This window comes from Falco cherrug, chromosome 7 (assembly GCF_023634085.1).
Source record: "Falco cherrug isolate bFalChe1 chromosome 7, bFalChe1.pri, whole genome shotgun sequence".
Lineage (NCBI taxonomy): Eukaryota > Metazoa > Chordata > Aves > Falconiformes > Falconidae > Falco > Falco cherrug.
This window is the reverse complement of record NC_073703.1, coordinates 31,053,867-31,065,776: the sequence shown is the minus strand read 5'-3', so window position 1 is coordinate 31,065,776 and position 11,910 is coordinate 31,053,867. Positions and strand designations below refer to the sequence as shown.

Genomic DNA, 11,910 nt, shown 5'->3' with positions numbered 1-11,910 from the left:
TCCAGGTCAGGCAAGAATATTCAAAGCCTGGCACTGAAATTGTACCCACGTCTGTACATACTCCAGCAGCCTGCGGCAACCCTGTAACTCCCTAACCCCATAACCCCCCCTATTCCTTCAGAGTCCCAGGGTGGGATTTAGAGTAGGACCTTGAAAGTCCTGCTGCTTTGCAAGTGCAGTTTGTCCTTGCAGACCAAAGCGTGGTTGCAAAGTTACAGATTTGCACTTGTGCCAGAACAGCAGCTGCAGAACACAGCTGAAACTTCTGACAGCAGCCACTGCAGCTGTGGAAAAATAGAATGAGCAGGCAGCCTAACCACCAGCCTTTGGGAAGAGCTGTGCCTTTTGGTGGCTTTTTATCCTTCCCACCCCCCATCAATAATTTCCTAAAGAAAGGAACTGGAGGAGGGGCAGAAACAGGATAGAAAGGAAACAACAAATGAGAAAGACCATCACCTTCCCGAACCCCGCTGCGAACTGACACAACAGAAGCAATGACTTCTTTGGCTTGCTTATAAACTTTTAGGGGCTTACAGGTTTGGCTTTCACAGTAGAAGACAGGTTCACCCTAAGATGCAGGTTCTTAACTGTCCCTACTGCAAATGATGGTTTGTTTTGTTCATTTGTTTGGCATTTTTTTAGTTTTTCAGGAAGTGATTTAGTTCAGTTTAGTTTCCTAATGTTAAGTAATGGAGCTGGTATTGGTGGCTGGTAAGGATGCCCACTAATTATAAACATATCTTTTATTTACCTGATTGATAGTGATGCCTTGTGGTATATACTGTTTTACTCCAGGCACTTCTGAAAATATAGGATCTCGATGCAAGAGGACTTAAACAGTGTGGAGCAGAAATCCTTCTCTGAAGGAGCCGTTGCACTCTGCTGGGCTGCCCTCAAGCTGTACTGGTAAACAGCTCTGAAGATGTGATGACCATTTCTGCTGTGCATCACATGTACCTGGATTCAAAACCAGTGCAAACAGAGAGGGGGAAAAAAAACCAACAAAAAACATCCCACTCAGGTGCAGACTCAGGCAGAGTCCAAAACTTCAGCTCCAAACAGGAGAACAAACAGGATCCAGTGCAAAAGCCTGCCCTGCTGCAGCCCTGCGAAGCCAGCAGCGCCATGTCAAGGGTGATGCTCCAGCCTAGGAGGTGGAGATGGAGTCTGAGCAAGGTCCAAGACTAGGAGATGCTGATGGGGGCTAGCTAAGAGGAGGGTCAGAGCATCTGACACAGACCTAAAGGACTCAATACATGTGCCTGCTCTTGAAGCGTGCCCCTGCCATGCACTGGAACCTTCCACAAGTCCAAGACAAGAGCAGTGGGCAGCACCCTAGGGAGGACTTCATCTTCCCCACACTTCCCCACCACTCTCTCACACAAACACTATCATCCAGGTGCCTCGGACTAAAGGGAATTTCATCCTGACCAGTTATTTTCTTTCTCAAAGGCAGCTGCAGACGGATAACTGTCCTCAGAAAAGAGAGTAGAGGGGAATTAACTGCAGCCTTTTACCTTCAGGCTTTCAAACCTGCTCACGTGGTTCCCGAGGATCCTAAGATTGCTCTCTCCCTTGCTTATGCAAAGTCTTTCTGCCAGAGGCAATGTGGGGGACAGCAGGAGAGCAACCTCAGCCCTACACAAAGGGGACATCTTAATGAAGATACTGACAGAACCAGACACCATCGCTGAGTGCTGCAAAGAGAATCTACATAATGTTACTCTAACAGTTCAGTAAAAATGGCATCAGTAAAAGGAGGCTTTCAAGAAAGAAGTTACCCCCAAACACTCAGGGAGTGCAGCTAACGGAGTTTCTGTTAGTTTCATTTTGTTACATAAATCACCGTTATTATTTCTTACTTATGATGTTAAAAGAGCAGGAGAATACTTGAAATAAAAGGCTGTGCATGCACCATACCCACATGAATAAATTCCAGTGATCCCCCCCAGCACCAGACATGGTGCACTTCCCTGGCCACGGAGCTGAGCCCTCCCCTTTAGGAGGAGTAAGGGAATTTATCACCAAATATACAGTATATTGTAATGGAACGAATCCAGGAAACAATACTAATTGGAGTCTGAATGCGTCCTCCATGTCACGTTAATCTACTGCTTAACTCGGCAGAAAAGACAGTGAGGAAATAAAAGCTCAATTCACCCAGCCTGAGATCAAAACTGTCATGGCAATATTGGCAGGTTAGACCCTGATTCTTTAAATAGTACATTGCCTTTGTTAAACAAAAGTCATTCTTTTATTACATAATAGAGATTATAAATAAATGTAAAGTGTGCATGCAGTCAACTGCATATTATACAAGCAATATCTATGTTAATAATTGTTTTCTTTGGCAGGCCAGAATCCAGCTGGACATGCAATATTTACATATCAAAACCCTTGGTGTGTTCAAGTCATATTGGATGCAAGTGAAAATATATATGTTTATATATTTACTGTATACACACACACATATATATGTATAAAGGTATATATACACCGCTGCATATATACTGTATACATATATACACACAGGTATATGCTAAAAGTGGATTTCATCTTTTTCTGATTCAGGTGATGCAGGCCTTGAAACACTAAAAATATCCTGACAGGGTATCTGGGGGTGCCGCTGGGGTGATAAATGAGACTTGGGGGAAGAGATCTGGGGTACGTTCTTTTCAGACAATATTTTTAAAATTTCTGCCACCTGCTTCTCAAGGGCAGCCATCCTGCTGCTTAGCAGCTGGATATCTTCTTTGAGTTCGTGCTTGACTTCCTGCAGCGTGGTTTGTAAGGCCTGCTCAGGAATAGGGTAGAAAGGATGCCTAGCGTCAGCCTGAATGGGGCTGTGCTCCAGGGGGCTGCGAGTCTCACCGGCTTTATCCAAGCGAAGGTCACTTTTTGTTATTCCACTGTCACAAGAGTCTGTTTTCCTCAGTGGGTTTTTATTTACACTGTTCTCCGAGTCATTGCACTTGGGGTCATCAGAGAGCAACCCCATGGACTCAGCCTTCGTGACGTTGTTCCAGTCCTCCTTCTTCTCCTCATGGGTCCCCATGGTGTTCTTCAGTCGAAGCCACCCTTTCCCATTCCCGTTTTTCATTCGCATCGGACTGTTTACTTTGAGACATTTTTGGTCTCCATTTCCATTTGGCTTGAGCTCCATAGCATCCCTGTTGTTCTGCTTCACAGCCTCACTGGTTTTCATGTATGCCAGAGACGTCTGGATGGGGGTGATCTGAGACACGGTGACCACGCTGGTGCCTGTGATGGAGGCCCCATTCTGCACGCCCCGGCTTTCCACCTGAAGCTGGTTCCTTTCTGGGTCAATGTGGGCTGAGCCTTGATTACGCATCTCCTTTTGCTGTTTGAATTTCTGAAAGAGTTTCCGCACAGGGTGGTCCACAGGGATGCTCAGTGTCACCTCGTTCTTCTGGCGCAGGCGCTCCTCTTCTTCTTTCTTAACATCGCTGATCTTTCGGAAGATGATCTATGGGGCATAAATCCACAACAGAGTCAGTACACAAAAGAAATTGCGTATGGCAAACAGTAATGGGAGATGAGGAAACAGTATGGAGAGAACAGCCATTTCTCCTTCCTTTCTATCTTGATTTCTTGTAGTGAATTCACATGGAGCTGATCACGACACAGTAACCTCAGATATATGCCACAGCATAGGTAGGGTACATATAGAGAGAATCATAACATCATAGAATCATTTAGGTTGGGAAAGACCTTTAAGATCATCAAGTCCAACTGTCAACCCACAGACACACTTTCTTAAAAGTATAAAAGGTTTCACCTTTATTTTTGATGCAGAAGATAGAGCCTTGAAGAACTAAAAACATCCCAGCACCAAGAGAAGGAAAGAAACAGAATAAAGAGAAGCAAGCAAGTAAGCAAGAACCCAGATACTGTGATACCTATCTACCCATTACTCACACTCATACCTGCTCCATCACTATCTTTAGTACAGATCAAAAGGGAACAGTAATTCAGTGGAGACTACACAGCTACAAGTTAATTCAATGTACATACCCTTCCAGAGACTGGAAAATCCAAGTGTACTTACCACTTTCTAGCTGTGCTTATTGCTGCTAGTTTTTTAGGAGTGGCTGGAGGGTGCAATTAGGTTCCCCATGTACCATGTTGGGTGGCTTCACGCAGCAACATGAGCATTTCCTGGAGAGTTTATATGGCTAGTATGTGTGGGTGTACTGGGAGCATCATGAAGAAGCACCATAACAAGCGGGTGTGACTATAAACCCCAGCACGATCCACCATTCTGTGCCACCATGCCAGTTCATGCCACAGTTATTTGACCCTGCAGCATCTCTCAGGCCTCTAAGCGAAAAGGAATCTGAGCCTCAAGCTGTGGTAGGATGCACAGAGTAAAAACCTTGCTGTGGATTTTATGCATCTTACTCATACAAAATTATTTTTTTTTAGGTTCATCCAGTTTTCTGGAGTGTGGGACTGAGACACATTAGGGAAACTTGTTCTCTGGATGACGATACTGAAGTGAAAACAGCATGTGATCAAATGCAAATACACACTGTGTAGGGATAGTGTTGGTAAGAAAAGTAATAGCAAGCCCCTGTAACACATGAACAAAATCTGTGACAGTCAGATGTAGGTTTTGAAGTATCCATTTGAGTATCCGTATTTTGGTACCTATTTACTTTCTATAAAAAGGCTTCTCACACCTGTCCATATTTGCAAAGTAATAGTTGCTTTCAAGTTTCACATCTTCAGAAGCCAGAGAGGAGTGCCACGATGGCTACAGCTCCTTCCCTGCGTGAATCTGGGATGGGCTGGACCTCAAAGCTTCATTAGAGAGCTTTCAAACACAGTAAATACATCCTTGTGTGCTGCTGATAGATCTAGCCATTTATAATAATTTGGAAAGTTAACATGTTTATTAGAAGCCCAGTTTAATAACAAAACAAAACAAAGAAAGAAACATGGAGGATACTTTCATCTGACTCCTCTGACCTAGATGCAGCGGCACATACACTCATTTGGAAGCTCCCCTTCATCAGCACCTCCCCTCATGGAGCAACTCTCTCTCAGCCAAGCCACTGAGCACAGCGAATAAACGCAAGAGAAGCTGCACTTGATTCAAAAATAAGTAATTGCATTTAATTGAAGCCACGCTCCCTAAATGAAGATTTGGAAGGTGGGTTGTGTTATTTTGTTTGTGCCTTCCTTTCCCTGGAGAGCAGCGCGGCACCTCTGGCAGATGATGCAATGCTGAAAGCAACCAGCTGCAAGGATGTGCCCCCAAGCCCCACTTCAGAGAAGATGGCTGGCTCCTCCGCTGGTCTCCCTGTCTGCCTGTGCTGTTCTGCCTGGTGCTGAGCCAGGCCAGCGTGGCTGGGTCCCTGAAAACATCTGGTGGGGGTGGGGGAAACATCCTCTGCCCAATGTTTCCGTGCGGTCTGGCCATGACCCTACTGCTTGAGCCCCCCCTTCCCCTGCCAGCGTGTGCCTGGTGGCCGGAGGCAGGTGGGGATGCTGCAAGGCAGCACTAAACGTGTGGGCAGGAGAGGCATGAGGTAACTTTGACAGCTTCTGTCCTGCCAGCTGTTTATAAAGACCAGAACAACAACAATCTCAGCACCGGTTTTTGATTCCTCTCCAAACACTTGCACATCACTGAAAACTACCATCACCTCCCTCTCCCCCCCCCCCCCCCCCCCCGCCTACCCTTGTTCTTTCATTTCTCCCTTTTCTCCTCTCAGTTCAAAACCTCTCCAGCCAGAGGTTATCTTCCTGCCAGAATATAGTTATCCATGACTGCTCCTGCCTTCTGGAGAAGAAAAGCCAAGACTTAGCTAATTTGACACCACCTGTACCTCACACTCCCAACGTGGGCCCTTCTGAAAGCCAGGAAATCACTCGTGGTTTTTCCTGCCCCAGAACCACCTGGCCAGACACCACCCAGACGAGCTGAGCCCAGCAGCATGGTAATCGGAGCCTGAGCGCTGCCGTGTCTCAGCACGGGGCCAGGGCTTTGGGGAAAGCTGAACGCATCTCTGCTACAGGGCTGGGCAGCCGAGATGATGAACGCCACCAGACGTGCTGTGCACATCTGCTCTGGCTGAGTGAGACCAAGAACCCAGTAACTACTCACAGTTATGGGCTTTCTCCGCACTTTACGCCCATGCAGTGAAGACACTCCCAAAGTGCTACTGTCACCTCCCCAGGAGGAGATGTTCCTTCACCCTCTGGTAGGATGCAGGCTGAAGCCTGGCAGAAAAATCTTTTCCTCTTTCCCTGCTTGGGACAGAAAGTGATACACCCTGCAATGATTACGGGCAGTTCCTTCAAAGAAGCAAGCCTGCTGCACTCTGAATTAGCACAGAAAATGCCCAGGGACTCAGAAATCCAAGGTCTGGCTGGGAGTTAAGGATTCAGGGCTGATCTGCCTTGGTGGAGCTACACTTCCAAGGGAGCAAAGGTGGGCCGACCCTCCCCTTGGCTTTCTCATGTAAGCTGTATTTGTTCATAGCTGTTTGCTATTTCCTTTTCCACTCTGAAATGCATAACCAAGCAGACCCTCATATCCCAGCTGGCACTGTGAGATTATAACACTTTGGAGGCTGGGGTCTTGGTCCTGATTCACCCACTGCACTACTCTTTCACCGTGAGGAAATCATTTCACCCCTGTGTCACCCCACGGAGACAGTCCCCTCTGCAGGGTGTCCACCCGCCACCAAGGGAGCACTACAACTAGCACAGCAAGGATCCAGTCTCAGTCAGGACTACCTGGTATCATCAGAATGTGCACAAGTAAAAGAAAAGAAAGGTCCTCTTGTACAGACAAAGAATTGAGGGGTGGGGTGGGGGAAAAAGAGATGTGAATTCCAGCAAAAATAGTTTTTTTCATTGCCAATTTTTTCCATATTCGCAATTTTTCCATGTGGTTGGATCTAATCCACTTCCACAGTGTTTCAACCTAAGCCAGAATAGGATTAAATGCGTTTACATGGAGACTTAATTATGTCTAATAACTATTACTGGATATTTTTCTCTATAAATAAGAACAGAAAAACACCTCATGCGACCTGACGTTCCTCAGCAAACTGGGAGAGGCTTATTGTGAAATCTGAAATTGGATGAGCTATTTCAGTTATCCCTAGTCCTTTTCAGAGATGTTACACATAGGCTTGTCCAAACGTATGTCCCAGGAATAGACACAAACCCCAAAGGATTTAATCAGAAGAAACTGAATTAACTTGTGTGTATAGCACATTTCAAGGAGTAAAGAGTTTTCTTCAGGGCCACAATACTGAATTGTCTCATGACAAGTGCTAAATTCATTAATGTGACGGAGATTCAGTGTAGGACTTCACTACCTTTACAGATGGGACTGTGCAAGACTGCGCCATGCAACATAAATCCTTCCTTGCTTTTCATGTATTTATTTCGGGAAGGAAAGGGATTGGAGGTGACATTAATTATTGAGCTGGGAAAGGTTAAACAGAAGTTAACTGATGGCCAGCCCTGGGTGATGTACAAGGCAGGCACAGAAGACACAACCGCAAATTGAGATTCTCCATGTGATGTTACCCCCAGCCTCCATCCCCTCCATACAGAGAGGTAACTTACCGTGACTGTGAACTCAGCCCAGTGCTGCTTCCAAAGAGGGACCTTACCAAAGGTACTGGCAGTGGGTACATTACTGCTGGAGCAGCTCCTCTGAGGTGCCAGCTTGTATAACCAAACCAAAGCCAAGTGTAGAGAACGGCAGCAGCAATGAGAGGTTGGGGAGCAAGCTCAAGGCTGAGATACACACAAGTTCTCCCATCTACCACTGAAATAACCAGTAAAGCTGTGACCTTTCCAGGTGCTTTGAAATGCATCCCTTCTCTGCTGCCTTTTTTTGTATGAGTACTGTGAAAATCATCCCTTCATTACTTTGCTCCATTCACACATATCCCTTAGTAAGTGATTCCAAGGAAGGTATGTGAACAGATTGAGAAAAATGGTAAAAGTCTTGAGGAATTACAGTTAAGTTCATAGAAGTGGCAAATATTTGACCAGAGGTCATCCTGTCCCATTCATAGAACATCCCATGCTGTTGTTAATGGCGTTCGATATGCACCTGCCCCCCATCACAGAAACAGAAATCCACAGAAACAGGTAACAGTATAGCAAAAGGGCACACAGTTGTCATGGTGATGAATACGGTGAGTGTACGCAGAGTGAGAGAGAGGGAAAGTCACATAAGGCCATCAATGTAAAGATTTTCACAGTGACTAATAAACTCTGGGTGCCCAAGCTGTGGCATCCTACAAACGTGGTGATGGGCAAGGGATGCTGGAGTCCTGCATCAAGGGGAGAGAGACCCTGTCGTGGGAGAACTGGCTTGACTCAGCTCACTGGGCACTTCTGCAGTGCCAAAAACTGGAACAGAAAGCAAATACGTTTAGTCCCCACAGATACATACATCCATGTAGAGCAGAAGGAGGAACCCTGCCATGAGGCTGGATTGGGGCTGCAATCCGTAACTGACAGGTCACAGTCATTAATGCACAGGCTAGGCTGATGTGGATGGTGGTCACCTCTCAAAAATTTGTTCCAGAGGTAACTATCTTGTCTGTATCTACGTCTTGTAGAAGCCCCATGTCCCTTGCATCTGATTACTCACAATCCAATGTATTTGTCCAGATCTCTGTATTTTTGCTCCCATTTAATACGGGAACATCCTAGAAGGCACCTTAATTCAGTATTGTGGCCCTGAAGACAACTACTTACTGTTCCCCTCCCCAGAAGCACTGAAAATGAAATAGGTCCTTTTTTTTCAGAAATAGGAGAGCTGTCTTCCATCCCCTCCTTGGCCTGAAATGATTCAAGGTGAGTCCTTTGCACAAGCTCAGCTGAAGCTGGCAAATAGATTTTAAAGTTTTTGATGATATAACCAATACCAGACAAATACAGCAATCGCATATACCTCATTTTCTTCAGAAACAAAGCTACAAAGACCCCAACAAACACAACTGAAAATAATAAGGAAACCTTAAGTCATGCCTAGGCTGCACAACATAAAACAAACTTTTGTAAAGATGATTGCAAAAAATACTATTAATTTTCACATCTTGGAGTGCATTGTAGAAAAGTAATGGACATTTTTCTCATGCTAATGAGGGAGGTGAATTTTGTACCAGATCCAGGATTTAGACACAGGATGCCCCAACCCATGTGGTGCTCAGACAGGTGTGCTATTTTCCTGCTTCTAAGAATAAACTGCAAAAAATACCCAGTTTCCAGACCACAGACACTCAGAACAGGGTTTACCTACACAGCCTGTGTCTGCATCTGAACTCATCCTCCAGGAGCCTTGCACAGTCAAGGGAGACAAAAAGGCACTTGGAGGGTGTGAGTCATTTCACCTGCAGCTAGATGTTAAAACGGGCCAGACAAGCTGTACCCTGACATGCCTGTTTGTCTCCAGTGTGTCCATACAGGGAGCTTTGTACATGTTGCTGGGATGCAGACATCCTCCGAGTGATAGTGGGTAAGTATTACCAAACCCTTGCCTCTAGCAGTGCAAATGTCACAGTTTGGTGCAGATGGTGTAAAAAACCTTCCTGCAAAGCTCTTCTCTGTGCATGTGTGTGTACCATCCCCTGATGCTATTTTTATTTCCCCCCAGCGTGCTGGGGTATTGCCAGTTCCTGGCTGGGATACATTCCCCACCCAGCCTCAGAGACCAGCCAGTCCTTCCAGATAAACACTATTATTTTAAAAGCTGCAGAGGGAGGACGAGGGACAACTGCACAGAAGACCATGCCAAACTGGTGGGTCCAAGTAAGAGCTTGTGAAAAAAATAGACATTTTGCCTGCAGGGAGCAATCGGATGAACCACTAATCGGGAAGGGAACTGAGCTGGTCTCCCCACAGCAGTTAGGAAATTGGAGCCTACCTGGGATGGCTGTGGCTGCTCCCGTACAAGCATCCTTTGGCACTGCAAATCTCATCCAGCTCCCAGATGCTGCAAGGCAGGTCCTGCTGGGATCTCTCCCACTGCTGGCACTGTGCGCTGCTAAGAACTGTCACCACCAGCAAACCCTTCCCAGGCCATTGCTTTGATGTGCTCAGATGAGTCTAGGATGCTTCAGCCCTCAATCCTTGAGGACTAGTCCTCTGCAGGAGCCTTGAGTTCTCAAAACAGGACATTTCTGGTACCCTCTTTTTTGATAGTCTGAAAACTAGGCCAGTCAAGCCCAATTTTTCACATGTAACCTTTGGTAAACAGGCTTGCTCCAAAACTGAAGTGTTTTTTTAAATCTAGGCAGGTCACAGAGAACATGATTCACTATTAATACTTGACGTTAAAGTGGTTTTAAACCTTATTTTTTCAGATATTAAATATCCTTTTAAAAATAACTTTTAAGATGCTAACAAATCTCCCTTTTTATTTACATGAAATAAAACGTGCTTAACTTTAAAATATTAAACTACTGCAAGAATGAAGAGAAATGAATAGGAAATTACCTTAGGCAAGCCCTTTTTGCAATTAGGCAGAAAGTGGAGCCCCTGGGCTAGCGGAGCTGTGACATGCAGTTCAGTCTAACAGAGCCGCCACCGGCCATCTGTATTTGTCCTTTGCCTGAGAGTCCAGCCCATGAGCCTCACAGCGTGCCAGAGAAACCTGAACCACTGGTGTAACACCAGCCTTCCTTGGGATAGATGCAAGAAGCCACTGCCATGCACTGTGGATGGTCCCACTGTGTCTGAACTGATTCCCTGCCTTCAAAACCTGTTTGGTTGCAGGTTTACTCGCCTACCACAAAAAGATGCAATTCCAGCTCTTAACCCCAAGGAAGAGTTTGGAGTAATGCCTCCTCCTAGGTCAGGGCATGGCAAGGAAGTAGGAGCAGACAGCTCAGATGTGAAAAGCAAGGCAGCAAGACCAGCAAACACCAGTAAGGAGCACTGGCTCCAGCACAGCTTCCATTAACAGCTTTTTGGTACGGCTCTGCATGAGCGCAGCCTCTGACTGTGGCGTCCTGTGCTGGCAGCAGTCTCTGCAACTGAGAAGCACAGTCAGAAACCCTCCACCCAATGCAACAGTGACAAGAAACCTGGCAGAAATGGAAGGGAGCTGAAGCCACAAAAAGCCAGAGCCAACAGAGACTGAAGCCAGGGTGGTTCTTTCCAAATGCAAACTTCATGTAGACTGCTTCACCTAATTTACTCCTGTAAACCTCCATGTCCTTTTAGCTCACTTGATTAATCTGCATTTTGAAGATGCAGAATAGATGGCCTGAAATGATGGCTTTATTGTTGTTCTGCTCAGATAGCTTTACTTTGATGTGAAATTCAGCCTCAAAAACAAATTGCTCTAACAACTGTTTTAATTGCTCTCCAGTAAATTCTCCTTAATCCTCCTGTCCCAGGAACTGTTTTATGTTAAACCATTGCTCCATCTGCGTGTGAGAAAGGAATCACTGTCCTTGGCTGTGCAGTGAAAACGACTGACTGCTGAGCAATTAGTTAATCTCTGGGATAGAAATGTTTCACTAAACAGTCTTTCATGCTGGATTTTGGAGGAAAAGAAGATTTTTGTAGGTTAGTCTGCTGGCGGCTTGAAAGAAACAGTAAATAATAGTCTTTCTGCAAATTTCCATTGATCCTGACTTCACAGACATGGTAGCATGCAGAAGCAAAAGCTTGCTGCTAAGCACATTTTAATTTTGCTTTGGAGAAACTATATTCATGTAGTTCCCTCCTAAGCGATTACAGAAGTGGCTTGTAAGAGATGTGAAGATTTCCAATCTGAGTAACAAAGCGATGTCACTTCAAGGAAAGGAGAATTATTCCCATAATGTTGAAAAAGCCCTTTTAAGGGACATCCGATGACATTTTATAGGCAATAAAGGGGTTAATCCTTTCATCATGACT

General features: G+C 45.5%; 1 protein-coding gene across 1 annotated transcript in view; it reads right to left on the bottom strand.

The window, feature by feature from the left end:
• Positions 1-1,799: 1,799 nt before the first annotated feature.
• The window catches only part of KCNH5 (potassium voltage-gated channel subfamily H member 5), a 160,206-nt gene continuing 150,095 nt past the window's right edge, over positions 1,800-11,910 (bottom strand). Inside the window, exon 11 of the mRNA XM_055717136.1 lies at positions 1,800-3,487. Coding sequence (XP_055573111.1) covers positions 2,540-3,487 — 948 coding nt within the window. The 3' untranslated portion in view covers positions 1,800-2,539. The remainder of the gene's footprint in view (positions 3,488-11,910) is intronic.